The 27,561-nt window shown below is 54.1% G+C and overlaps 7 protein-coding genes across 7 annotated transcripts; 4 read left to right on the forward strand and 3 right to left on the reverse strand.

The window, feature by feature from the left end:
- Nucleotides 1-123: 123 nt before the first annotated feature.
- On the reverse strand, nucleotides 124-7,114 carry J4E90_008097 (uncharacterized protein; the record flags this gene model as incomplete). The annotated part of the gene is made up of 2 exons (XM_051437627.1): nucleotides 124-7,046; nucleotides 7,099-7,114. 2 exons carry the CDS (start codon nucleotides 7,112-7,114, stop codon nucleotides 124-126), a joined length of 6,939 nt encoding a protein of 2,312 aa, XP_051288438.1.
- Nucleotides 7,115-12,282: 5,168 nt separating this feature from the next.
- Nucleotides 12,283-13,213, forward strand: J4E90_008098 (uncharacterized protein; the record flags this gene model as incomplete). The annotated part of the gene is made up of 2 exons (XM_051437628.1): nucleotides 12,283-12,528; nucleotides 12,575-13,213. 2 exons carry the CDS (start codon nucleotides 12,283-12,285, stop codon nucleotides 13,211-13,213), a joined length of 885 nt encoding a protein of 294 aa, XP_051288439.1.
- A 518-nt stretch (nucleotides 13,214-13,731) lies between these two features.
- Nucleotides 13,732-16,012, forward strand: J4E90_008099 (uncharacterized protein; the record flags this gene model as incomplete). The annotated part of the gene is made up of 2 exons (XM_051437629.1): nucleotides 13,732-13,766; nucleotides 13,828-16,012. The coding sequence occupies 2 exons, from the start codon at nucleotides 13,732-13,734 to the stop codon at nucleotides 16,010-16,012; spliced, it is 2,220 nt and encodes a 739-aa protein (XP_051288440.1).
- Nucleotides 16,013-17,128: 1,116 nt separating this feature from the next.
- Nucleotides 17,129-17,977, forward strand: J4E90_008100 (uncharacterized protein; the record flags this gene model as incomplete). The annotated part of the gene is made up of 2 exons (XM_051437630.1): nucleotides 17,129-17,293; nucleotides 17,345-17,977. 2 exons carry the CDS (start codon nucleotides 17,129-17,131, stop codon nucleotides 17,975-17,977), a joined length of 798 nt encoding a protein of 265 aa, XP_051288441.1.
- Nucleotides 17,978-18,515: 538 nt separating this feature from the next.
- Nucleotides 18,516-19,998, forward strand: J4E90_008101 (uncharacterized protein; the record flags this gene model as incomplete). The annotated part of the gene is made up of 3 exons (XM_051437631.1): nucleotides 18,516-18,540; nucleotides 18,609-18,718; nucleotides 18,838-19,998. The coding sequence occupies 3 exons, from the start codon at nucleotides 18,516-18,518 to the stop codon at nucleotides 19,996-19,998; spliced, it is 1,296 nt and encodes a 431-aa protein (XP_051288442.1).
- A 469-nt stretch (nucleotides 19,999-20,467) lies between these two features.
- On the reverse strand, nucleotides 20,468-21,859 carry J4E90_008102 (uncharacterized protein; the record flags this gene model as incomplete). Its single annotated transcript, XM_051437632.1, has 1 exon — nucleotides 20,468-21,859. One exon carries the CDS (start codon nucleotides 21,857-21,859, stop codon nucleotides 20,468-20,470), a length of 1,392 nt encoding a protein of 463 aa, XP_051288443.1.
- Nucleotides 21,860-24,376: 2,517 nt separating this feature from the next.
- J4E90_008103 (uncharacterized protein) lies at nucleotides 24,377-25,231 on the reverse strand (the record flags this gene model as incomplete). The annotated part of the gene is made up of 3 exons (XM_051437633.1): nucleotides 24,377-24,640; nucleotides 24,692-25,123; nucleotides 25,178-25,231. The coding sequence occupies 3 exons, from the start codon at nucleotides 25,229-25,231 to the stop codon at nucleotides 24,377-24,379; spliced, it is 750 nt and encodes a 249-aa protein (XP_051288444.1).
- Between the last annotated feature and the right edge of the window lie 2,330 nt (nucleotides 25,232-27,561).

Raw genomic sequence — 27,561 nt, forward strand, 5'->3', positions numbered from 1 at the left:
AAACACGATCAAAACCAGTCGATCGAAACAAGCAAGACTTCTTTCATCTCTAACTCAATGACTCAAGGGAATGTGTGAGCAACGATCAAAACGCGCTATTCGAAACAGACCAAATGCAACCTCTTAGTAGTCAATGTGAGTCTTCAACGGAGCAACAACACCATTACCAACCATAGCACCATGCTGTCCCTGACCATGTCCGTGGCCAACAGAGACCAGCTCCTCACTGCCAAGGCTCCAGTCGGCAATGCCGCGGAAGCCACCCTCCTGGCTCTCCGCCTTGCCAGCACCGAACGTCTTCGCATCCCACTTCTCGGTGCCCTCAACGCCCTTCCACTTAGCCTCTGCGCCAAACAGGCGGAACAGCTGAGCATTGAGGTGTTCGTACTCGTTGTAGCTCTTGGGCCAGCCGCCGTAGCGCTGGTACGCCAGCTTGAGGAGGTGCAAGTGCTTGAGCGCAGTGGCGGACTTGTCGAGTGTGTTTGAGTCGACGGCCGCGGGACGGGGGCTGTTAGGTGAGTTCTGGACGTTGACGCCTTCGCGAGCGAGGAGCTCGGCGGTGGTGTCGTCTTCGTCGTCAGAGTCGTTGGAGGCGGAGGTTTGGTCGTTGACGAGGACGCGGAGGATGTCTTCGTGCACGCTGATGGCCTTCTTGAAGTAGTCGGCTGCGAGGCTGGCCGTCTTCTCGCCCTTGGCGGCTTGGGCCTGGTAGGCGTGGCCGGTGGAGGTGTAGAGCTGCGCGAGGAGCTCGTACGTTTCGATGGTGACGGGGGCGCGGGGACCGTGGGCACGGCGCATGTTGTACGCGATGTCTTCGGCGAGACGGATGGCCTTGACTTGGTGGTTCGCCATGTAGCGGGCGCAGATGAGACGGCGACCGAGGTTAAGCAAGACCTCGGAGGGCCATGAGCGCTGGGCATCGCGGGTTTGCCAGAGGGTGGTGAGGAGCCACTCGAGGGTCTCGTAGTCTTCCTGTTCGCCGAGAAGAGCGGACAGGTGGGACAACTCGTAGAGCTGGACTTGAGCGAAGTTGATCTCGAGCTTCTTGCAAATCTCGAAGATCTGCTTGACGATGCGGTTGGAGAGGTCCAGCATCTTCTTGCGGAGAGTGGCGTCGGGACACTTCTCACCGTCACGTCCAACGAGCAGGGAGGCGAGCTTGAAGCCCATGCTGATGGCACGAGGACCATTGTAACCGTCGTTCTTGCGGGCGAAGAGGAAGCCGAGGTTGGCAATGTCGTATGCCTCGTGGAACTTCTTCGCCTTGGTGAGCTTGGCGACGCTGTCATTGCTGGAGAGAATGACGGCGCGGTTGAAGTTCTTGTTGCGTCCGTGGCCGAGATGGTCAAGGATGCCAATGATGAAGATGCGTGGCGACTCCTTGCTGAAGTCCTTCAGGTCCTGGGCGTCACGCTTGACGAAGAGACCAACGGCCTGCTCCTCGACTACCGTGATCATGTCTTGCTGATCGTTGCGGCGCAAGAAGTAGCGGAGAGGAGCGGCAGCGAGCAGGATGTTGGTGAGGCTCTCGTTGTTGTCCAGAGTCGAGTGAAACTGCACCCAGTAGATGTACTCCATGGTTAGATCAGCGTAGATCTCCGAGAAGCCAATGCTGAGATCCCTACGCAAGTTGTACTGGAGGGATGCCAGGAAGGCGATGGCGGTACGGCTGCTCTTGGTCAGGTCGAACGACCACTTGGAAGCGTTGCGAGCATCCTTGGCGCAGATCTGACGGTGAAGCTCTTGCACCATGGCGTGAGCAGTGCTGGTCTGCTCGATGGCCTGGAAGGTGGCGGCAATGGACTTGGCCGATTCGATCTGCTTCTGCGAAGAAGTCTCCTTCGACACAATCTCGGAAACAGCCTTGGAGATCTGCTTGACAGCAAGATCTGACTTCTGCTGGCGCGAGTACAAAGACGCGAGCTCCCTCAAGCTAGTGAGCGAGGACTCGTGGCTGTAGCCGTTCTCGCGTGTAGATTGCTGGAACTGCGACTCAGACATGCTCAGAGCACGCTGGACAGTCTCAGCCTTCATGTTGCTGGAGAGCGAAGAGTGCATCTGCTTGACGTAGAGAGATGACAAAGCTTGGTTGATCTCTGTGGTGCTGGTGGTGGTCGTCACCTGCTTGCCTGACTGTTGCACCGCCTCGTACAAAGCGATAGCCTCGGACATGTGCGCCTCACTGCTCTGGGCAACCTGAGCAAGTGCAAGAGTTGCGTTGATAGCAGTGGTCGACTCAGCACCGAAGACGGCAATGGCAGTCTCACGGTACTCCTTGGTAACCTTGTAGAGCTCAGACCAGTTGGCCTTGGTCTCCTCCAGGCACTGGTAGTATCGCTCGTACAGTGTCTCGACGAACTTGACGTCGGTGAAGACCTTGTGCTGCTTGGTTTGACGGACGAAGGTGTTCCACAAGACTCCGTAGAAGGTAACTGCCTCTGCGTACCTGCGATCTTCCCAGTAGGTGACAGTGACTACCAGCATGGCGTCAAGTGCGTCCTTGTGGCAGACATCAGAGTCCTTGTTGAGCGCAGTAATGATCTGCAGGTAGTAGTCGAGCCAGTAGCCGTGGTTGCGAGGGTGGCTACGGCACCTCTGGGCCAAGATGTACAAGGTCTGGATGGTGAGCTCGTGGGTGTGGCCAAGACGTGCGCGGTACACAACCAAAATCTCCTGGTAGGTGCTAATAGCCTTGTCGGCGTAGCCGTGCTTGTCGTAGAAGTTGATCAACAGGTTCTTCGACCTCTCGAAGGTGGCCTTGTCGACCTTCTCAGTGACCAAGACCGCGCGGAAGAAGCGGTTGTACACATCGTCAACCTTGTCCAGCTGGCGCGTCTGCAGGTAGCACTCAGCGAGGCGCTCGACGAGCTCAATCGACTCTTGAGTAAATACAGTCGCCATTGTGACATCATGGATGGAGTTGGCAAGGAATGAAGACCAAGTGCGCTGCAGAGTCGCGTGAATGACGTTGATGGCAGCGGTGTAGTTCTTCTTTGCCATGTGTTGAGTGACAAGCTGCCTGGCTAGCGACATGGTGCTTGCCTCAATCGTCTTGGAGCTTGCGATGGTCGAGAAGAACACATCTTGGTAGACAGATTCCGATACCGTCGTTGTAGTGGTAGTTCCAGTGCTGTTCAGGCTGTGCTGGACGAGCTCCTTCGAAGTCTCAGACAATTGCTGGCTGACCTCGCGCGACTCACTGTTCTCTTGAGAGCTCATGTTCTTGTGGTAAGAGTGGGCGAACTTGAAAATTGAGAGCGCTTGCGAGTGTGCGTTCATGCTTCGCATCTCCTTGCCAACGGTCAACAAGCGCGAGACGATGCTGTTCGCGAAGGACAGCTGGTGCGACTCGTACTGTTGCCAGACTGACGAAAGAATGGCGGTAGACTCGCTGGTGCGCTTCTGATTCTTCAAGAATTGAGCATAAGAAGTGGCGATCTCAATGTTCTTCTCATGCCATTCCACAGACTGGACGGTGCGGCACTTGGAGGAGACTTCCATCCAAAGCTCAACGTACATCCTTTCAGCCTCCGCGAACTTCTTCATGGAGAGAAGCTTCTGGATTTGAATCAACTGAGCGTTTATAGTGGAGATGGTGAGGGCTTCGATGGTCTCCTCTTCCTCGTGGTCATAATCTAAAAGGTCGTCGTAGACATCCCCAATCTCGCGAGCGCCTGTGTCCTTTCCAAGAGTGACCTTGAAGTATTCATTGATGTCATGGGCCTGGTGCGAGTCCCTGCCGTAAAGCTGGACGGTTGCGTCCTGGATGAGGCGATAGATCTCGATAGACTTATCCTCTTCGTTGATGTGCGTGTAAAGCTGAGCGAGAAGCTTGCGGGTCTCAATGACTAGCTCAGAAGTGCTTCCGTACTGGCGCTCATAAGTCGTGATCAGTACCTTGAGTATTTCCTCACGATGGGTCATGATCTCAGTCCTCGTGGTGGTAGTCTGAGTCTCAGTGATCTTCAAGAACTGACTAGCACACTCCAGAGTCAACGGATGCATGTCAGACAAGACCTTTCGGCTGACGAAGGTGCACAAGTAGAGGTACTTGGTCGCTTCCGGGATGTTTGAGATGAGCAGGTAGCTCGTTGCGATGGACAGGTAAGTCTGGAGAAGACCAGGGTGGTTTTCTGGGAGGGTGCTCTTGCGGAGAACGACCACAAGCTTTTGCAGATCCAAAGCCTCGGGGATGGGAAGTTGAGTGTCCCAGCAGTACGACTCCAAGATGGGGAACATGGTACTGTTGGGGAACACCTTCTGAAGCTCGACTGTAGGCTTGAACTCGCCAGTAGACTTGGGAGCCAGTGGAGACTGTTGAAGATGCAGAACCCAGTACCGCACCGCGTACTCGAGGAAAGGATGCCTCCTGAACAGCCTGTCGGGAGTGGTAGGATCGAACGTGTCGAAGGTAGGTTCGATATTGTGGTCCTTCAGGGTGTGCTTGGTGTAAGCAAGAACCCTGAGAAGCATGTCGGTCTCACTGTCCTTCAGAGGGATGGGAATCTTTCCGTTGGCGGAGAAGTCATGGAGCGTGGAGTGGATGACGGGATGCTTGAAACGAACAATACGTTGGTGCAGAGTAAACAGCGGCTCAAGCGTCCTGAAGATCTCGTTCGTGTTTACACCCTTGTCGGTCACAGTGCTGTGCTGCACGTCGACTGAGAACAAGGTGTTGATCTCATCCATTGTGAGAGGTCGCTCAGCAGCCAAGACCCATGACAACAAAGTCTTTGCCTCGTTGGTGGGGTTGAGGGCGGTAAAGAGCTTGAGAGTGAGGTCCTGAACGGACGGCTTCGACGACTCAAAGCTCTCCAGAGTCTTGATCAACGCATCCGGTGACTTCTGGGTGTTCAGCAACTCGCAAGTCAAAGTGACATGGAGGAAAGATCCGTTAGACATGGTGATGATGCGGTCCAATAGTTGCTCTTGGTCGAAAGGACGCTGACCATGGAAGTGGTGGTTGTGGATCAGAGCACGCAGGGCAACGGCGTGAAGGTCGTCTCGAACGTCCTCCTTGACGATCTGATGCTGAACTCCCTTGGCCGAAGTTGGCATCTTCATGGAAGATGACAATGTGATGAGTCTGACTCCGTGACCTTGTTGAGTCACCTTAGCCAGCCTCTCAAGCAGATCAGCTGGGCTGAAACCACCCATAGCTTGGACAGAGGCGCTGTTGGAGGCTGCGATCTCATCAAGGCCATCAACAACCATGACCAACTCGTTGCTACCAGATACGGGCTGCTGGAGAGCCTCGCCCAGTGCCTGCCACATGGTCTCTTCGTAGGTCTTGATATCATCGGTGCCTCTGCATCGGTTGTAGGCATTGAAAAGAGCGTGGTACACGCCCATGTTACCAATGCGAAGGTTAAGCAGCTGGTACAAGAGCGACTTTACCACTGCCAAAGATGTAGCAGCAGTCGGAATGTCAGGCGAAAGCGAACAGAAGAGTGTGTCGTACTGCTTCTTGTTCATAGGTCGCTGCAATCGCTCGACGATCGATCCCGCCAATGTCGTCTTGCCAGCGCCCGACTGACCGGTAACAAGGAAGACCTTGTTCTCGCTCTGGAAGAACCTGGTCATGTGCTTGTTGAACCAGAGGCAAGTAAACTCGGCTTGGTTGTCTACATATGTCTCGTGATCTCTGGTGATGGCGGCAATGACACGGTCTTGCGAAGCCAACCAGCGGCTCAAGTGCTGAACGTCGATAGCCTCACCCTCTTCAAACTCCCCGCCTTCGATCTGAGACTGCCAGATCAACTCGACAACGGTGTTCTGGCGAGTACGGAAAGCATCAATGGTCTCACCGAAGAGCTCAAAGATGTCAAGCGTTGTTCGGCCGGGAGTCATACCCTTGACGGTCTTGTAGAACTTGATGGCCACATCTACTACGAGAGTGATGAGGTCTGTGTACAACAAGCAGATCTGCTCGCGGATCTCTGAGCTACCTGATGTCAACAGCTCTGAGCGGTGCAGAACCGACTGGAATGACATGGCGAACTTGTAGAAGACGGAGAAGGCCTTGTCAAGAGCCTCGGAGTTGTGGTGGCTCAGCTCGAGAAGGAGCTGCGCATGTCCATATCCGATGGTAGCAGCTGAACTGCTGTCCTGAGCAAATGGCTTAACAGCTTGCTCGAACTTATGAAGCTGCTCAGCGAAGTACAGGGCGCGGATCAAAACTTTGTCCCAGCGACTGCCCTTGTGGGGGAGAGTAGTCAGGCGTTCAGATCTGATCCATTCAAGGAAGGCAACGTAAGAGACGTTGCCGATGCTCTGGAACACACCAGCGCCCAGCTCGGCCATGCTCTTCTTCCGGAGAGAGGCTGCCGAGTCCTGGACCATGGATGTTTGGTACTGGTTGCCGTTTCCTCGCTTCAAGTTGTTAAACGACGACTTCATCATGCTGAAGTTTCCGCTGGTAGCGCGAGAAGAGGTGAATGATGGGAGACGGCCCTTTGTGCGAAAGAGGGCTTGAGGTGACTGTGGAGGAGAGAACACCGCAGATGAACCGTTCGCGCCGTTCGTCTGTTGCCTGGACGAGGTGGGTCTGGGGGATTGCATGATAGGCGATGAAGGTTGTGGAGATTTGATGGTAACAACGGACTCAGATGAGATGCTGGAGCTCACTGAGAAACGGATGGGGGATGGTGAAGGAGGACTGTCTGGCTGCGGAGACAGATCAAAAATTAGCTCCGTGTTACGGCGAGCTGGTGTGGGTGTTGTAGGAGCAACACGAGATGATGCAGGCGAGACTGAAGGTATTGACTCTGCGAGTGGTAAGGTATTTCTTATCACTGGACTGGGTCGTACGGTAGGTTCTGGCAACGGTTGGGGATTAAGCTCAGGTACTGCCGAGGTGGAGTAGCTGATTTGTGCCGGAGAGGGTCGACCTTTGGTGACTGGTAATGACGGCGGCGAAGATGAATACTTCGTGGAGGGAGGGGACGAGGTTACGTCGGTCTCGATAGATGCGATGGAGGCTGAGCGTCTATTAAGATCTTGAGAATCTACGGATGCCTGGGAGGAGCGCTTCTTTTTATGTCTCTCTGGGAAGCTGGATCAGTATGAGGGAATGCTGATGACGGGAGGCCGACTCACTGAAAATCTGTAACATGAGTTGAGAGGAGCATGAAAAATATGCCTCCAATGATACTCAGGTCGTCCCTATATATCCCAATGGCTTCAAAAGCTACGATCAGATGCGGCAGAGCTCACAGACCACGAGCGGGGCACATGTACTTTGATAGTATGGATCAACAGCTTGTCGTCATAGTCTGAGCTTGCGAGTATTCCCGATGAGTATCAACAGCTCTACGCGCATGAGCTAGTCCCTCGAACCAGGATGAGCTCTGTGGATGGCTCAAGACAGCCCTAGAGTCGATAATGCAGGTCGGCGATCATGCATCCTAGCCGAGCTTGACACGTCTGGTACGTCGCTTTTGGCATGAGTGAGTGCATTGACGCGCACGCATGGTGCATGAGCTCCACCGTATGGAGTACGTGGGGAGGCTGCGCTTGCTCCGTAGTCGAATGAACCAAGCCAGTGCAACTAAGGACCCAGCCGGAGTGGGGAAGCTTGAGCTATGGCGATTTGATCTGGACAAATGCCGCAGCGACTCAACACAATCGCTGCAAGGAGCGGGGCTCAGTCAATCTATGTGAAGGTTATCCAAGACCGGTCAACAGGAGTACCGTTTTGGGAGCTTTGTCATCAGCCTGGTATAGCTGAGAGGCTGCACATCGATGCCATGGCGTCCAGTAAAGTCATCTGGAGTCCTCGTGGTCGAGATTCTCCGTCCCTCAGAACCTGCTTCGATCTGCAGTCTTTCAGAGCCCATGCTAGACTGTCGGAGAAGAAGATTCCAATAGAGTGGTAACTGTACCGCATCCACGACATGCATTCTGCAGGAGTGAGATATCACATGTCTCGCGTTTCATTTTCCATGATTGTTTTTGCATCACCACGCCTTGCCCGTCTCCACTCCCGTCAAACACGTTCTCTTTCCGTAGTTGACGAGGCGGCAAGCACAGGCACCGCCGTTGGGGTGCAATGTCGTTCTCAACAGCGTGGGCAAGCCACGATAGCCTGCAAGCGAGCAGCCTGTTAGCTGCTCCATGGATGGTCGGCGACCACGTCTGCCGTGGCTCTAGATGGAAGTACGGGATACCTCGCTAGTGTTGATCGAGTTTAGGAAGTAGGCGGGGTTGACCGAAGTCCTATGGTGTGGATCTCATGGCCCGCGGCGAGAGCTGAACTGTCGCAATTAGGCCAGGTGGATCTGCGGGTGGAGGAACGGTCCTCCCGCTCTTGGGCCAAGCGGCCCACTCACATCGCTGCTCGCCGACATCTGCAAGCCTCAAGATTGATCTGCTCCTAGCATCATCGATGGGCGGCCCGCTAAGGCAGAGTGCAGAGCTGATGGGAGCAGGGCAGACCCACCACTCACGTCGATCGATTGCGCTGCCGGAAATCGGGGCAGGATATGTCCGGGATCTGAGTAGAGCCATTCCTCAGCCTCGGAGAGAGGTCGTCGATGCGTCTTTGGCTTTCGGCATTTTCCTTTTAGCCTTCCCCGTCGATTTACGCTTCCACGGCAGGGCTCGCTTATCGAACCGCGACAGCATCGTTGGATTCGCTTCTCGACGACGCTCAAGACAGCGGCCAGAGATTCTGATAGATGGAAGAAAGATTAGGAGAAATGGGAGAGAGCTGATTTCGCTGCTCAGATTGGCATCGAGCTCTGTATCGACGTGTCCTTCGGAATGTGTGCTTTTTGCTTGTATCCACGCTACGTCATGCGCCAGCCCGCGCCCTAGCCGCAGATCCTGGCCTCCACTCACCTCCACTTCCAAGGCTGTCTGCATCTCCAACTCTAGTTACTTTAGACGATGGCGCGTCCCACCAGCGTCCTTTTTGGCACTTTCTCACCAGCCGTATTCCTTATTGGGAGCCACGAAATTAAGATTCGGCTCGAACGCCGGGTCATCGGGCTTCCCGGCAACAGCTTCCCCCAGCACGGTACGGAAACCGTGCACGGCTAATCGTCGTCGTGTTTTGAAAGCCGGAACATTTTCCCAGCGAATTCTTTTGATTGATTCATCCGTGGGATCTGCAGTTTTATGTGTCCTGTAAGGCAATTGGGTTCGGAGAGCTCAGACAGCGTGTAGAGTACCCGCTGACGCCAACATAGCAATACATGCTTTTAGCAGTAGGCGTGTCGAAAAATCTCAACAATCACGCAATCTCAATGAAAGAGCGTCTCCACAAGCAGTGATGGGCAGCTGGCGTCATTGCTGGTCGTTCTTCAATCACCAACAGGAGGAGATTCCATGTAAAGTGGAGGCAGTGAGCATTACCACCCAACATGGCGCTACACTCAGCGACACTGCAGCTACCCAGATATCGGCGACGTCTTGGACTCGATACTAGCTCGCCAATACGATACATCTGGAGACTGCGACCGACAGGACCCTCGTCCGAAACGGTACGAAGGCGCAGCCATACCCCCAATCGGACGGAAGTTAGAAGAAGCATCCAAGCGTGGGAGGCTGTGGTAACGTAGCATTGCAAAGGTTACCGCGCTGATTTGCACCACCCTCACAAGTGTCAAGTGTGCTCACGACGGCAAACACGCTACTTTTCGGCTACCGTGAACGGTCGAGCGACAAAAGTCTCCGGTGAGGCTTCGCCGGATCACAATACTCACGATAGTCTATTGTAACCCCCACCGGGTAATCATCAACAGAACTACGTCTGTATGACGGCATAATTGCTCCGCGAGTCGTTCGCGAGAAAGGCAATACATGGAGTGTTTGAAGCAGACATGCATGCCACGCGAACGTGACGAGCACAGTCAGTGCGAGGCACTGGGAGCCGTGATTGACATTCTGACATGCCGGATTCCCGTGGCGCCACGGAACGCTCAGCTGAACGTCGCCTCGCTTGTGATGATCTACTTCAAGTGGATCTTTAGTCTGATTCGAAATGATCGAAGATACAATGCAGCAAATCGCTCCACTTTGATCCTGCATCGCAATTTCAGTGTGAGAAGGATGAAAGCCAATCAGATCGGCTGCGCATGAGAAGCACGGCGAAACCGACACAGTGGGGGTTGCGCAGTGTGGTTAGCAAAGTGTTCCTTGGAGAACTGATCGGCAGTCTGTTTCCGGTGGTTGCGAGTCAAGCAGATGTCTGGTGATATCACAGGTCAGGATACGCGCTCTCCATATTGGACGTCACACATGAGGGAGAATGACAATAGACTTATCGCAATTATCCCTAACTCCAAACTACGACTTCTATGGCCAGTCCGGAGCATGAACAGGCCCTGGTCTGAGTCAAAGATGCATCCTCTTCTTCGATAAGGGAATAATGTTACGCCCTCGATGGCAGGCGCAGAGTTTCTCTTGAGTTCCAAACGCATTACAGCTTCTCCGACCTTGTCGAGATGTCACATTGCAATGAGTATGCGTCTAGCACGATTACTAGACAGTTCCGATGATATACCATCTTTTCGACTTCGATCATAATGTTCAAGTTGTCTCTGGCTTCCATGACTGAACATACCGTTGTGACACTGGAAGCCACTGTCGCATTCCCCAAGATTACGGAAGCCACATTGGAAAGGCACATTTACTCGTTCTTTGTCTCTTGTTACCTGTGTTAGAGAGAGAGACCAAGCATCTATATTGAACCCCGACTTTAGGAAGATTTCAAAACAACAAAGAAATACATGAGTAACGCATGACTACCAGCCACTGCCAAATCCTGCTGTAAATCATCTCACAAGCATCTGTGGTTCCATAGTAATACACGGGAACCGACATGCATATCCTAACGCAGTCACCCGGTTCCACCGTTCCACGACATGATGCAGGGTGATGTCGGTACTAGTCTAGTACTCGAAACGCCATGCACAGCTCCAAAACGGGGACTATACTTCACCTGCATAATATGAGCACGATTCTCTCCTACCTGACAGGATTAGCGGTAGGGGTGTATGCTCCTCGCATGCATGGCGCACCTAGTCTGCATACGCAAGCATTCAGATCAGTTCGTGCTAGGATAGATACAGCAGTAGTGGTAGTTCCTAGGCACCTTTTATTTTCAACTACTTCGTGATTGCATGCCGAAAGATGTCATTTCCAGTTCTCACATGTTCCTTGTACATCGCATAGTCGGTCCGCGGCGCTTCCTTGATCTCTATAGGGCATATACGCTTGCGTGTGGTCGTAAAAGCTAGAAATAAGATCACGCGTCGGTTGGAAGTCGTAACACTAGTATATTCGTGTCTGTTCCCGTTGCTTTATAATAATCTGAGTAGCTTGCCTGCTTTGGATATGGGCTATTACTGGTGTGCGAAGGCCAAGTAAAATAAAATCTCACTCTCGTACTGCGGTAGACATCTTACCAACACGTATCAAGAAATTAGAATCATCACAACACAAGATACCTAGTCAACTATCTATATTAACGTAGACCGTAATATGAATGTCCGAACAATTCTTTAGAAGTAGCTTCAATTTCCCCAATCGTGTATACTTAGGTACTAAGATACAATTTTAATGACCAGCTTGAACCAAGACCAGGCCTTAGTCTGAACCAAAGGAGCACTCTATTCTTCATTCTTCGCGATTGTGTCAAGGTTATAGTAATCTCAACACCCATCCACGCAAGATACATGCCTATTCCTCGGACCGGTGTCTTCATTCCATCCACTCCAGCTTCAACCTCGCCTTCGGAAACCTAGGCATACCGAGCTCTCCGTCTCACCTCATCCCGGACCCATAATCACGGAGACATTTCATCTCCGCTCGCCACCGTAAGCATGGAAACTTTCCACTTCCGCCCACCGCCAGAAACCTTACATTGTAGTTGATCATAAAAGCCGAGCGGCGGTAGATACAGTTACCCCGCCCCGCCCATCACGCCCCGCACACGCATCTACCTAGGTAGTTATCGGTCGCCGACCAACCACGCGTTGTTTATTAACGTGCTAAACGCCGGATAAGTGACTATCGGAAGCGTTCCGATAACGCAGGTGATTACTTGGGCAGATAGGGTGCTTACGTTTGTAGTTCCGAGGTAGTGACCGAGGTCGTGGTTGCCTTTGTAGGAGGGGTGGCGGTTCCCAAGGTTGGTCCGTCGCGACTTTTGTTTATTGCCGCACGTTGGAACGGAGGACTCTTTCTACTGCTGTTTCGATACCCGTGCTACTTCCTCTTCGTTTGAAGCTCTTCTTTACCTATCAGACCTACTCAACTAGCTCTAAGAATACAAGCATGTCTCCTCCATCAGCAATCGAGCCTCAAGCAGGCGACGAGACCAGAGCGAACACGGTAGCACCGAACGAGCCTGGTCTGAACCAGAAAGATGGAAAGATTGAGATGTTGAAGTTTCCCAAGCCGCCAAAGTTTGACGATCCGTACAAGGAGCGGGCGTACCTGAAGGGCCGACTGGCTGCTGCTTTCCGCATCTTTGGAAAGTATGGATTTGATGAGGGGGTGGCTGGTCATATCACGCTGAGGGTGAGTCGTGTAGCACATGTTGTGCGCAGTATACTGATTGCTTTAGGATCCTGTGGACCCTACGACCTTCTGGGTCAATCCGTTTGGTGTCGCCTTCAGCCTCATCAAATCCTCGGACCTCATTCTCGTCAATGCAAAGGGCGAGGTCATCGATGGTGGCGAGTGCCGACTGTTGAACACGGCAGCTTATATGATCCATCACGCGGTCCATTCTGCCCGCCCCGATGTCGTCGCCGCAGCACACTCGCATTCGATTTACGGTCGCACATTCTGCGCACTTGGTCGCAAACTCGATACCATAACACAGGACTCATGCGCGTTCCACAACGACCACGTCATTTACGAGTCGTTCAACGGTGTCGTACTGGCCGAGGAAGAGGGCAAGAACATTGCAAAGTGTCTAGGCGACAAGAAGGCCGCGCTGCTCCAAAATCACGGCCTTCTGACTGTAGGCAAGAGCGTAGAAGAGGCAGTGTTCTGGTTCATTAGCATGGAGAAGTGCTGTCAATCACAGCTGATGGCGGATGCAGCGGCGGTTGGGCGGGGTGGCGAGACGGTGAAGATTACAGAGGAGGACGCGGTATACACACACAAGACGATTGGAAGCTCGCTGGCTGGGTGGTTCAGTGCGAAACCGCTATTCGACGTTATACACAAGGAGACGCAGGGAGATTATCTGGAGTAGGCGTGTTTAGTCGAATCAAGATCACATGCAAAATGATGGCGTGCTCCAGGGCTGTCAGGGCTCTACCCGGCCCCACCGGCGTCTTAAGTCCGCCGCCGGACCAAGATGACATATGCGAAGGCGAGACAAAGTTTTTGTTGTTTTGACCTACGCGTTCTCTTGTAGCCAACACGTGCGCGAAGGTAGGGAAAGAAGTCGACATGCAGCAGTGAAACACCAGGCGGCAGTGTGGCGTCAAGCACAAACAGTCTAGCACAGGACCAACCCCTCTCTCGCGCTCGCTCCAGCTGTCAGCGCGAGAGACGATGGTGTCATAGCGTCTGCAGGGTCGCAAAGTTATAGTGAACCCTGGAGCGTCTGCAGCATCACTTGACGCCTCGCAGCTGTAGCCTTGCTTTCTTTTCAAGCCTCTACAATCGCTCTCTCCACCGACTTGCTTGTTCGTATTGAAGGCGCATTGCATACACGACCGTCGCACAGCTGCACGCCAGACGCACGCGAAGCATCTCTAGCGGGGCATGGCGAAGGGTCCTGCAGTCGTAGTTGTCGCCAGGTACCGTCTCACCCAGCCTTGACGGCTCCACATTCCGCTTCTGTAGCTAACTTCCACGCAGACACGGCGCCCGACTCGACGCTGCCGACAAGTCATGGCATCTTTCCTCGCCCACGCCGTATGATCCGCCCCTCACGTATGGTGGATGGTCGCAGGCAAAGGCGCTCGGCCAGCGCATAGCCGCCCTCCTCCATGAGCGAGACATCCAGCAGGCAGAAGACGCGAAGAATGCGACCACCAACGACCCCGCCCATCTCGACTTTAGCAAGCTGAGCATCTCCAAGGACGGCAAGGCGCAAGGCCGGCCCAGGAAGAAGCGCAAGATCATCATACACTCGAGTCCCTTCCTGCGATGCGTCCAAACCAGCACGGCGGTCGCAGCCGGCATCTCGCAATACCACTCGCCTACTACGCCACAGCTCAATGTGCCGACACCTCCCTCCAAAGACACCAATGGCTCGCTGGGAGTCCCTTCGCCGAAAGCGCCGCGCACCAAGTCGACCTCGTCGCAGCCCCGAACCTTCGAGCCGCTCGCCGACCCCAATCTCGAGATACTGCCGCGGCCTCACACAGGCCCTGAGAGGGTGCTTCTGCGCATCGACGCATTCCTGGGCGAATGGCTGTCTCCCGAATACTACGCCGACATCACGGCCCCGCCCAACTCGACCATGATGGTGGCAGGCGCCAAAGCTGATCTGTTGCGGAGGGGCGACTACATACAAGAACAGCCGAACCCGAACAGCAGCAAGGGCCACTTCCCAGGAGGTTGGATGGGAAACAAGTCGGGGACTAGCACACCGAATGGTGGTAGAGGAGCTGGCACTGCTATGAGCAGTCTGGCTCAGTTTGCGCCGCTTCGAGAGCGCTCCAGCAGTTACGCTGGCCCACTGGGTCTGGAACGAACACCATCGAAAGAAGCAACTGCACCACTGGCGATGCCAACTCAGACACCCAAGCCGACCGCGATACCCAACCGCGTCTACGAACCGCCGCACCCCTCCTACTCCATCTCGCCCGCCGACCCGATACCACGAGGCTACGTCGCGCACGCCCAAGAAGCCTGCGTCAAAGTAGACTTCCAATGGGACAGCATGCGTGCACCACAGAACTGGGGTGACGGCGGCGAGTACGGCGACGAGTGGAGCACAATGCACAAGCGCTTCAGGAAAGGTCTTGCGGGCATGATGGAGTGGTATAGGGTCCACGGCACAGCGCCTCCAAAGGATCAGTTCCCTGGCTTCATGTTTAAGGAACCGCTTCGCCTAACGCCACCGCCTATGTCGCACACTAAGTCCGACCCCTTCCCCAACTTCAGCGATGATCCTACTGCGGATGAGGAGGAAGAGCTGGTTCTGATTCTGATTACTCATGGAGCAGGATGCAATGCGCTGCTCGGCGCCATGACGAACCAACCTGTTTTGATGGATATAGGTCTGGCGTCGCTGTCCATGGCAGTCCGGAGAGATGAACCTAGGCAGACATCCGCACCAGCCACAATACACACACGAAGACTTTCCGTAGCAGACCCCGGCATGTCAGATACCTACGATATGAAGCTCTCAGCTTCAGTTGACCATCTACGGCCCGGGGTCGACCCTTCAAAACCGCCATCCGCGCAGACACAAACATCATCCCCAGCCATCACAGCAAGTCCATCGTTGGAGTATCGACGAAGGTTCACAGGATCATCGACGACTAGCAGTCCACTTGATTCCCCCTTCTCACTCGGCGAGCCGTACAGGAACTGGAACAGCTCACTGGGTGGTGTGCGACGGACGATGAGCTCAGGATCCAACTCGAGATTTGCGCAGAGTGCGACAAGCGGTGCTGCATCTCCATCAGGCGGATTGTGGTCAGGCGCAAGCACACCCGCCACAGAAGCCGACATGGTCCTCAACTTCTCAAACCAGCATCCACAGCCGCCGAAGTCGACTTCCGCTGCCGCAGCTGCCCCCAAATCTAAGAGTAACTCTATCGCACACTTGGACGGCGCGTCTGATGTGAGCAACCGCTTGACAAAACTCGATTCGAAAGAAGAGCGTGAAGTCAACGATAAACCCACTCCTCTCGTTAGTGCCCAGACCCGCAAACAGAGCGCTCCGAGTACTTCTGCTGGCGGTCTCTGGGGCGCCAAGGTAGCCCCAAAGGCCAATAACGGACTCTGGGGGCCGCCAAAGTTGGACGACGTTTACGAGCATAGTCAAGGGCCTAAGCGGCGATGGACGGTTACGGAGAGGGAGGAGTAGTTCAGAAAGGGAAGTACTGAGCACCCTGGAGCCTACATCACAATGGAAACACGCGAAGTCAGCGACCTAGCGTCAACGGAGGCTCAGGGTATCCAGGTTTCCCCTCGACTAATGTGGGGTGTTGGCATGCTATTCGTATCTTCGGTATTCAGCGATGGGCTGTTGGGGTTATTACTGTGTTTCATTGATTCATGACTAGCATTTGTAGCGGCGGACTATGGCGTTTGATCAGCGACGGCTACGGCTACGAATGGAATACCCTACCCAAGTGGGAACAATATCTATGAAACACGTGCATGTTGTTTGCCCATGACTGCGGTGCACTCGATCCAATATCGCGCTACGTTTGCCATGCTTCCAGGCCTGGGTTCCACCTTCAACGAGTGACGCAAGCCCGTCTCACGGGATCATCATCAGCTGCATTACCTACCTACATACTGCAGGCACCAGTCCGAAAAGCCCATTCGGAACACGTAACTACCGCATCCGAGCTGCATACGCATATCGACACATACATCTACATATCTTCACCTCTACCCCTCTATACAGCGTTCACAACTCGCCCTCCGCAGTGCACACATTTGCACTCGCGACAACCGCGCTCGCCGCGGCAGACCAGCCCCAGCCGACAATTCTCGACCGTAGCCACCCCACCGTTCGTCTCCACCGCACCACGCTAAACCGATCACTCGCATTTGCGCGGGAACCGCAACGCGAGATCTGATAGGCAGTCGGCAGTCGGGCCGATACAATCAAGGCGGGCGCTTCACGCGCAGGCACAGTTAGCGCATTCGCGGTAAGGAAGGCTGGCTTGCATTGACAGTTGGGGAGTGGGCGAACTATTCACGCTTTATCCGTGAACAAGTCTGCTGCAAGGCGGTTTCCAAGCATGTCTGTCAAGTTAGTATCTTCTCTCCTCTTTCTCTCTCGCTCCGTTTCCCGCTCTGCCTGAACGTCCTGTCCTGGCTTTGTCGTGTGTGCTTGTGTTGCCCCTCGCATTCCTACCCCGCGGATTGTAACAAGGAGCTTTGGGCATAGTCACTTCGGCATTGCAGCATGGGGTTCAAGACACACAAGATGAGGAAGTCGAAGTCTGACCGCAAAACTAGTTGGGTTATGCTCGCTGAGAATGGCGGGTACACTCCTCTGCCTGGCGAACAGACACTATACCAGTCTCCTCCCCGAACCACGCTCTCGCTGCAGACTAGCCATCAGCGTAGTCCGAGCGAGTCCTACTCACAACAATGCAAGTCGGGTATTGTCTACCTCACAAACAGACGGGTACGTACATACTGACCTCATCGTGTGGAATTCGACTAACGTGACCACCAGATGATCTACCTCCCCATCGCCCCAACCCCCCAACTCCAATCCTTCGCCGTCCCTATCCTCAACGTAACCGATTCCCGCGTAACAGCCCCCTGGTTCGGCGCCAACAAATGGGAAGCCATCATCCAGCCCGTCCAAGGCGGCGGCATACCACCACAGCACGCCGAGCTCGACCTCGTCATGGAGTTTAAGGAAGGCGGCGCATTCGACTTTGCGAGCATATTCGAGCGGTTAAAGGAGCGGTTACGGCAGGCTGTCGAGGTGGCGCGGGAGAGCGGCGGTGATGTGGAAGACGGAAGCAGAGGCGTGGGAGGCGTGAACATGAACAACGTACATCTGGAAGACCTACCGGCATACGAGGAGAGCATACAACATGCCCGAGTACCGGATCCGCTTCCTAGTCCGCCGATGGATGGTTCTGCAGCGGGCGTAGGCGGTCCTGTCGTTGCGGCTCCCGTGCCGTCCAGTCCACAAGCATCAAGTCCGCTGTCAAGCCCGCGGACTCAACAAGAGCGCTTCGAGCCACCGTCGGATCCGCCGCCAGGGTATGAGGAGACCCAGCGTGGGAGCATTGTAGATGAGCTGGAGAGACAGATGATGAATAATCCTTGGAAGGAAGATGAGGCGAGGCGGTGAAGAGGAACGTTGTCATGATTAGATGGGTGTGTTTGAGCAGGGCGTTCAGGGTCGTCGGCTTCACATGGCCGCATGGATTATTATCATATTATTCTGATACTCCACTTTGTCTGAGTTACTGAAGAGTATAGATTGAGATTTGTTGAGTCTGTGTGTTTTTGCGAATGCCGTGTCTGCATCTCATCACCTACAGATCCACTGCTCCGTGTAACAAAGCATCTTCCGTCAGCATCAGCAACACGACAGCCAGGACCGCAGAACCGCACATGATGAGCAACCTTCCCACACTGACATGTGAAGCACCCCAAATCGCCCGCAAAGTCGACACCTGGAAGCATGTGAAAGCTAGCTTCCCCCGGAACGGATGACGCGCCCCACAGACGCGCTAGCCGGAAGCGTAACGTACCTCGGCGATTCGCATGCGAATGACCTAATGCTTGCCGCGACCGAACGGTAGTGCTGCTTCATATACTTCACGCCAGAGCTTGTTCTTCAGCTTTCCCTTTACACAGCTTCTATATCGACGACAGTACTCAATATGGCCAATCAAGCTCCTAACAAAGGTATGTTGGGTGAGAGTAGAAGAAGTGGCGTTGGTGAATGATGGATGAGTTAGCTGACGGTTGTACAGTTCAAGAACGCCTTACGCAGGTCGAGGGTCATCTCATGGGTGGAAGTGGGAGTCCTGGGGCTGCGGGCTCCAAGGGAAAGAAGGGGTTGTTGGAGAAGAAGGCTGATGACGTGAGTTACACATCTTGTCTTTGAGCGATGCGACAGTAGTCGAGCCATCAACTTTCGACGCCGTTCAGCTGAAGACGCATTCCTGCCATTGAAACACCATACTAACTACCATCTCCCAGATCGTCATTACCTGCGCCCTCCGCACCGCCTTCACCAAGGGCGGAAAAGGTGGCTTCAAAGACACGCAAGCGTCCGACCTCCTTCACGGCGCCTACAAAGCGCTCCTCCAGCGCTCCGGCATTGACCCCAACCTCGTCGAAGATATCGCTGTCGGCGCCGTCCTTGCTCCAGGAGGCGGCGCAACCGAATTCCGCGCCGCTGCCCTCGCCGCCGGCTTCCCAACCACAACAGCCGTCAAATCGCTGAACCGACAATGCTCCTCCGGCCTTCAAGCCTGCGTCGACATCGCCAACGCGATCAAGAGCGGCATGATCGAAATTGGCATTGGCGCCGGTGCAGAAAGCATGAGCACACAGTACGGTCCTGGCGCCGTCTCTGAGTTTTCTGAACTCCTCGAGTCGCACAAGGAGTCTGCGAACTGCAAAGTCCCCATGGGCGTACTCTCCGAACAAATGGCCAAAGCGAAGAACATCCCCCGTTCCGAGCAAGACGCCTTCGCCGCATCCTCCTTCCAGAAAGCCGTCGAGGCCCAGAAAAACGGTCTCTTCGACGAGGAGATCGCGCCCCTACAAGTCAAATGGACAGACCCCAAGACACAAGAAGAACAAACCATCACCGTATCCAAGGACGACGGCGTCCGACAAGGCATAACCGCCGAGTCCCTCGGCAAAATCCGCCCCGCCTTCTCAAAAGACGGATCCATCCACGCAGGCAACGCCTCCCAAATCTCCGACGGCGCCGCCGCCGTGCTCCTCATGAAACGCAGCACCGCCCAGCGCCTCAACCAACCCATCATCGGCAAATTCGTGCAAGCCTCCATCGTCGGCGTCCCGCCGCTCATGATGGGCGTGGGTCCCGCTGCTGCTATCCCTGTTGTGCTCGAGAAGACTGGGCTCGATAAGCAGGATGTGGATATCTGGGAGATCAACGAGGCGTTTGCTAGTCAGTGTCTTTACTGCATTAATGAGTTGGGGCTGGATGTTAAGAAGGTTAATCCTAAGGGTGGTGCGATTGCGTTTGGGCATCCGCTTGGTGTGACGGGCGCGAGGCAGGTTAGTACCCTCTTGACGGAGTTGAGGAGGACGGGGAAGAGTGTGGGTGTTACGAGTATGTGTGTGGGTACTGGTATGGGTATGGCTGCTGTTTGGGTTGCGGAGTAAGACGATACAATGTTGTATGACATTGGACTTTGGGTTCGGTACTACATTATATGTATGATTGTTTGATGAAAGTCAAGGTTGGGTTGAATGTACGTTGATTACATGATGGTATGATAAGTAAAATGTTATGTGCTGTGAATGATATATACAAGAATCTTTGATTGTCCTTCTTCTTCGTAGCTTGGCTCATACGAGTTGATGTCTGCAGTTCAGCTTTGTGTGTGTTCTTATTGCCCCACTGCCAACACTGCTTTCGCGCGGAATGCCACTCCTGCCTGCGCTTGTCTTCACCTTGACCCAAGAGTCTGGCGCTGTCGTAGCCTTTTCTCTCTCCCTCTTCACGCGGGCGCGTCTTCGCGTCTGGAGCCTTGCGCTCAATACTCATGCTGCCGCGGATCTGACTCGATCCTCCCAGGTATGTATTTAGAATATCAACGTGCTTCCCAGCACGCCTCCCCTTCCCTCCCCTTCACCCAGCGTCAATAGTATATTCGTACGGCAAATCCCCCTCACTGGGGTTAGGATGCAGGCGAATCACACTGCCTCCACTTCCCAGCGAACTCTCGCTCGAATTGGGCAACAGAGTACTCGGACTTCTGCGCGGCCTTTCACGGACTATGACAGAGCCTGTCTCCGACCCAGAATCCGCATGCGAGCGTTGCGAGGGTGTACGCGGTGTACCGTAGAGAGTGGAACTGCGCTGTTGTTGGCGTGACGGAGCGGTGCGGACAGTTTGCGGGGAATGCGTAGTCGAATTACTATCGGCTGATAATAGGGAGCTGTTGAAAGAGGACAGCGAAGCTTGGCGCTCGAGTTGCGGTGTGCGGTAGGGGAGATGGGAGTGCGAGGAGATGCTCGTTTCGGAGCTTGATTCTGTGGGCGCAAGACTGCGTGTGTCAGACTCGATGTCTTGGGCGCGTGCTTCTTCGATAACCGCCGGGTCGACTTCTGTCATGCCGTTCAAAATCTCTGCGAAAGTGGCCATGGTGTCGCGGAATTGTGTCTCGGTTAGGCTTGCGGTGGAGAAGCGTGCGTATTCGTATTGCGCGAGGAACGTGGCGCCGAGGGATGGTGGGTTGAGTAGCCCGAATTCTGCGAGGCGGGCGAGGTATTCGCGGAGGCCCATTGCGCGTGGGCGCTGGAGGAGGGTCACAATGCGCGCGTCTGGGAGAGGCGGCGCGTTGTCGGGGTATTGTTGGGCGCTTTCTTCGAGGGCTGGGTCTGGCGGTGCGAGGGAGACGGCTTTCGCTTCGATGAGGTTCGGTAGTTCGCAGATGACGCCCCAGTACTGGAGGTTTGGCAGATCAGGCGACGAAGGTGACGCCCAGCCTGGATGCGAGACGTTGCCCCAAGGCGGCGAGTTCGCAGACACAGGTATGATTGTCGCATCCGGCGCATGGTGATGGTGGTGGTGGCCCTTCTTCTTGTTCGCCTTGTGCTTCTCTCTTCTGCTCTCTGCGGTATTTGGTCGCGACTCCTCGCCCTTCTCTTCATCCACGTCGACTTCGCCGCGAACGTCCCTCGGCCTGCTGTCCCACGCAATGACCGCGCTCCTCTTAAAATGCTTGACAATCATCCATCGCACACCCTTTCCCACCTCTCCTTCCTCGATTGGCACATAGCTCTTGGGTATCGCAGCAAGCACAGTCCTATTCGTGTAGATGCGCGTCGAGTAGATCAACAGGACAATCAGACAGGTCAACAGGTAGACACCTCCGATGACAAATAGCTTCTGGAGCTCTTTGGATTTGATCGATTGGTATATTGTGTCGGCGGGCGTAACGGCGAGGAGCAGGAGCAGGATTATAAGAAGGGTGGTGTACGTGGTCGAGTACCAGATGCGGAAGAGAGGAATGCGCATGGCGGCGGCGGTGGTGAGGGCTCGGCGTAAGGAATGTAGGCATCGGTCTGAGGATATTACAAATTAGAGCTAGAGAAGTGAAGTGTGGCTACATGGCCTGGCTGCGCTGAGGATGCAGCTATGCGCTCATGGTGGCTGCTGGTGAAAGGAGGGAAGGCGCGCCATGCTACTGACGCAAACGGCATGCATGACGCACGGCCCACGTGTTTGCATCTCGTTTCCCACACAATCAGCGACTACCCTCTAAATTCCAGGGAGCTTTTCTTGAAAATGAGTCCACTGACTTACAGCAGTACGCATGACCTGTATCTTTTACTCTGGCACTTTCTTCGATTCTCTTTGCCCCTCTACATCCATACACCAGCCAGCGCAGAAACGCCGTTCCTCCATCGATACCTTCGACCGTGACGTAGCATAGACGCTCGGAGAATTACCACACCACCCCTTTCAAGGAATTAATTGAACATAGACTCCTCGACAAAGTATGACTCCCGAAACAGGCCTCCTGAAGCAACATTGTCTTCGAATTTTATAAACATATGTTCTAATACTAATGCAAACTTCAGCGCACATGTTCAGTTTCTTCCTTGTATGAGCCTCCTTGTACAAACGTTTCGAAACATCAAAGACTAGGATCCCATATCTGACCACGCGGTCTATTCTCGCTAGCTGAGACACGCAACAGCTCAAGCCGCCTCTAACGCCTGAACTCAATAGAAAACGCGGGATGTCTCACGAGCTTGGTACTTCCCTGACGCTTTAATCGCCAAGGTTATCAGGTTTGTACCGAGTTTCTTAACCACATCTTCATCATGCAGCCCGGAATGTGGTTCAACTCTTCCAGGTACTGTATAGCGCTAACCTTTCCTTATCGTTCACGGCCATGCACGTTCGCAAGGGCTTCTGGAGGTTAGGCGTACCGTTCCAACCCGGCGTGCGTTGGTCTGCACAGTGTTTCTTATTCCCTTTTTCGTTTTTCTCCTGATTATTCACAAGTCCAGCGTCACATCTTGATTTCTTCATCCTTCATATTCTCAGTCATATCCTACTTCATCGCATCGTCTTGCTTAGTGACTACGTTGAACGGTAGGTTTACTGGAGGGCTAATGATAGAAGCTATCATATGGATGTTTTCGCGGAGCTGTGGCCTCGAACCAAGACTACCTATGAATACACCACAACACGGTTTCGGACTGCGGTAGTCGCCGGGCTACCGTGTAGTTAATCTTCGATCAAACCTAGACCGCTCGTAAATGCCACACAGAACGAGCTAAATCGATACCCTTCCACAAAGCCTTCGAGCTACGCGGCATGCCGTTTGCCTTTTTCGACAAACCCGACCTAAGGCCTCACGCGCTGAGACGTGATGGAGCCCCGCAGGACAAAGAGGAACAGGCAGGAAAGGAATTCACTCCATTGGATTTCACTTCCTAAGCACTGGCTTTCACAAGGTCGTCCGAGCTCTGGGGCTATCGAAGAGCTTGGCTCCGCAACCAAGGTCCCCGATCTCTTCCCATTTCGCTCAACCCGGCCCCGAGTTACACCTTCACCGTAAACACCAGGTTCAGCCCCGCATACGTTCACCTTTTCGCCGTCCAGCAAACACTTCGACCACTGAAGCGCTACATCGACCCACGTTCAGACGCCGCAGCGGGCTACCGACTTCGTAGTCAAGTACCTCCTCTTCTACCCCGAAAATTCGCACAGCGCCTCCACTGCCGTGCTTTCGACCACCCATACATTGGCCGCGCGTGCCGTACAGCATAAGGCTATATATGACCCTGGCTGGGTTCGTCTACTACTTCCATCACGACCAGCAGTTCAAGACGATACTCCGCACCTCTTCTAGCCTTGAGGACATGGAGCAAGACGGCTTGTTCAGAGTAGGAGTATGACCCAAGCATAGTATCGCTGGTGCAAATAGGTATCCAGCAGCGACGGTCATACTTCTCGGGTGGGCAGTCAATGATCACATGCAGTCACATCACATCACGAGGGTGGAGAAGACCATTATGATCGTGATAACATTACTGCCTAACCTGTTTCAAGGCCAAGGGTCATGTACACATACACGATGGATGCTTTGAAGCACTTCCATCGATGAGAGCTCTGGTGTCGTATCGTCAACCTTTTCGAGCTCCCGGTGCGAGCTTTTACGGTCGCACTGTCCGAACGTCCTCGCGTTCCTTCCTCCGCCCGTTGTAGCAATCTTTGGGACCATCCCCTCACGCCGCCCGCCGACGTGTTCGTACCCGTAAATGGAAAGAGAAGAGAGTAAAAAGCCTTCGTGACCCGGATTAAGAGAGTTTGAAAGCACCCCGCGTGCAGATGTCTAATCGTGTCGAGGGTAATTTGGAGTTTTGAAAAGGCATAAAGAAGGAAATGCCGCCCACCGTAACACCATGCAATGCCGCAAAAAAGACAAGTTAGAAGGAAAGGGCCAAGTCGTAGCCATGTCACCAATTAAGGTGGTGTGGTCAAGGCTCTTTGAGGCCGGATCCTGGGAAGAAAGAGTGCTCATGACTTGCGGAAGTCCGACAAGACAGGGTAGATGAGCTCGAAAGCCTGGTAGATCTCCTCACGGACCTTGGCACCGGTGAGAACGATCTTGCCAGATACGAAGATCAAGAGGACAATTCTCGGCTTCATCATACGGTAGATGAGACCAGGGAAGAGCTCAGGCTCGTAGGAAGAGAAAGTGTGATGGCGAGATGCAAGACCCTCGAGGCGAATGGGGAAGCGAATGTCGCAGGAGCCAACGATGTTCTGAATCTTGAAGTCCTATGGCAACGTTAGCATTGAATCATACGTACTTAGTCCGATGCGACGTACGGTGAACTTAGCGCTGAACCCGAGCTTCTGGATAATCCGCGCATATTTGCGGGAAGCAAGGCGGCTATCGTCTTCAGACTTGGCACCGGTTACAACCATCTTTCCACTCGCAAAGACCAAGGCCGTCGTCTTCGGCTCGCGAATACGCATAATCACGGCAGCGAAACGCTTGGGGTTGTATTCGGCATTGCGGGCGTGAAGAGCGATGGTCTTGAGATCGAGACGAGCGGACAGGTTGACGGTAGCGACAATGTTCTGGAGAGTAGGCACGATACCAGAGGGCACTTGTCCATTCTGAGTATCAGGAGTAGCCGCTGGGGTCGCAACACCGTTCGCGTTGTCGGCAACCTGCTGAGTGTTCTGCTCGGCGGTTGGCGCGCTCAGGTCGAGGTTCGCGCCCTGGGGGTACGAGAGAGATCCAGGAGCGACGAACTGAGAGCGAACGTTAGAACAATTTGACAAATGGGAGACATCACAAGAGCTTACCGTCTGAGCCTGGGCGGCGGTGGACGGGTGAGAAGTGAGAGAGTTGGGATCCATGATGAGATTATTGATTGGATTTGGAGTGATAGACTCTTGAGGAGAGCGGTATCTTGACAGACTGCGCAGGTCAGAGTGTGTTCTAGAGCGGCAGCGACGGTCAAGTCGGCGGACTACGAGATCGCGAGGTATAGAGCGAGGTCGGTCGACACCGGAGGGGTGTGTCTATGAGATAGGTGGAGACGGTACCGGAGGCAGGAGAGCTACAAGCGAATGTGTCCCTCGCGTTCGTTGACAAGTATGCCGTCGAGTGGTGCTGTCACAGTGGACGGCGGGTTAGTGTGTAGATTAAGTGACCAAAAGCGTAGCCAGCAAGCCTTTGGCGGGGTAAGTCGAGATTGCGACTGAGGATGAGGCTGCTGTTGGGCTGTCGCAGGCTGAATATAGCTAGCGCCGATCGCGACCTCTGAGAGAGTGGATATGTGCGAAAAGGGCACACCGGGATTTCTGAGTCGCAGTATTAGAGAGCGCGCAGTTGAAAAGGTGAGTTTTCGATCTGCGGCGATGGTGGAGTAGAAGGTTGAGGTGTTGCGACAACGGCGGGCTCGGCGGAAATCTCGTTAAAAAAGTTGGGGGGGAGGCCGAGTACTTATAGTAGTGGCTGCCTTCGTGCCAAGCCGTTAGCGCCCCGCTACGTCGCAGGGATTGGGCGGCGATTGGGGCTTAGCCTCAGATTCCCGGTAGCGAGAAGATTCTGCTGTGAGTAAAAGGGGCTCCCAGCGTCATGCGCAACCGTTTCCCTTCACTCCCCCAGCTTCACCCCGCATATGCGACGCTGCAATCACTGAGCCAGTTTGCTTGTGTCGACTGCAGCGCTGCCGACCGCCTCTCCGCGACACTGGAAGGTGCAGCGCGCATGTTGCTGCCTTACTGATGCGCGCAGGTCGGCCGGTGCCTTCCCTCGTTACCAGCGATGACGACGCACTGACCCGGATTGAGCGATGGCCCAAATCCAGCCCGTCCACTCGACCCCGTCGCCTCACTTGCTGCACTCTGGCCACCAGCAACGGCGCAGAACGAAGAGAAAAACTCATCGCGACACCTTTCCTTGGACCCCTTGGATTCTGCTGGTTGACTTGCCGCCCTTTGAAAGGCGTGCGACGACCTGAGACATTTGCGGTACGCTGCGCCTCCCCCGGGCCGGTTTAGGCACGCACCCTGTGAAAGTGCAAACAATAGAACACGCAATCACGGCGACAACAAAGAACTTGATGGGCGAAGGGCGGCCGTATGCGAGATTGTGATCCGGGGATGATCGTGGAGGCATTGGGAGGGTGCAGCCTGGTGCACGACTTTTGGGGTGTTGCATGGATCGTCGGCCTATGACTCACGCCCGCCCTCACCGGAAACCGACACATCTCCCCTTGCCATCAGCCTCCGCCTCCGCGTTGCTTTTGTAGTCTGGACCCCATTTACACGTGTCTTCAACCCTGGAGTAGTTTGGTGCTGAGCCAGTTGTCGACAGTGACAGGATCTTCACGCAGGTATAGTCAAGTGGGTCTTATCAGTTGATTGCGTGTCTAGTGAGCAAGTATATATGTGAGTGAGATTTCACTTCATTCCAATGTGGACTCCTTTTTGCATACAAAAGTAGTGAAATTACTATGTTTGCTACTGCGCCTAGTAAATTATGCCCTCAGACGCCTGTCGTTGCATGATGCTTCTCTTGAGATCAATCATGCAACGAACTAGATGTGCATCGAGCTTCCCAACATGTGGACTTGCATTTGAACCGAATGATGGATCTTTGTGACCTATGGGCTGCCAGATATCCCATCTTTGGAAGCCTAAGTTGCAGTTCACATTGGAATGTCTACAGAGAAGGTGCACGATTTAAGTGTAGACTTCGAGTATATCTTATCAGAACGAGCACATTCTTACCGATTGCGATCACGAAATGTGGATTGATGGCGGGGATCGATGACTAAGGCAACCTGGGAACGGCGACAGTCGGCGCATCTAGACACACCCGCGAACCAGTCCCAGTCCCCTCCAAATTTACCACTGCACGAAGATCACAGCAACTCACGTCAGCGTTGCCTTGTGACGTCTTTTGATGAAAGTGACGCGTTATTAGTCCTGAAAACCCTGGCTACGATGACTATCCTACCTACGGAGCAATTCGCATGACGCGCCGGACGCTGTTGCCAACCAGCAGCACGCGACAGACACCAAATGCAGTACGAAACCAAGAAAAGAGACGACCTAATGACCTCCCCCAGCGATCTCAAAGTCTCAGCTTCGAAATCCTGCAACGCCATGCCTCTCATGACACCCTCTTCTTGAATTGAACGATGGGACCTTCACGAAGCGAGATGTACGCGTCTCTC

The sequence above is a fragment of the Alternaria incomplexa genome, assembly GCF_024043165.1.
Source record: "Alternaria incomplexa strain BMP 0042 chromosome Unknown scaffold_12, whole genome shotgun sequence".
NCBI classification, from domain to species: domain Eukaryota; kingdom Fungi; phylum Ascomycota; class Dothideomycetes; order Pleosporales; family Pleosporaceae; genus Alternaria; species Alternaria incomplexa.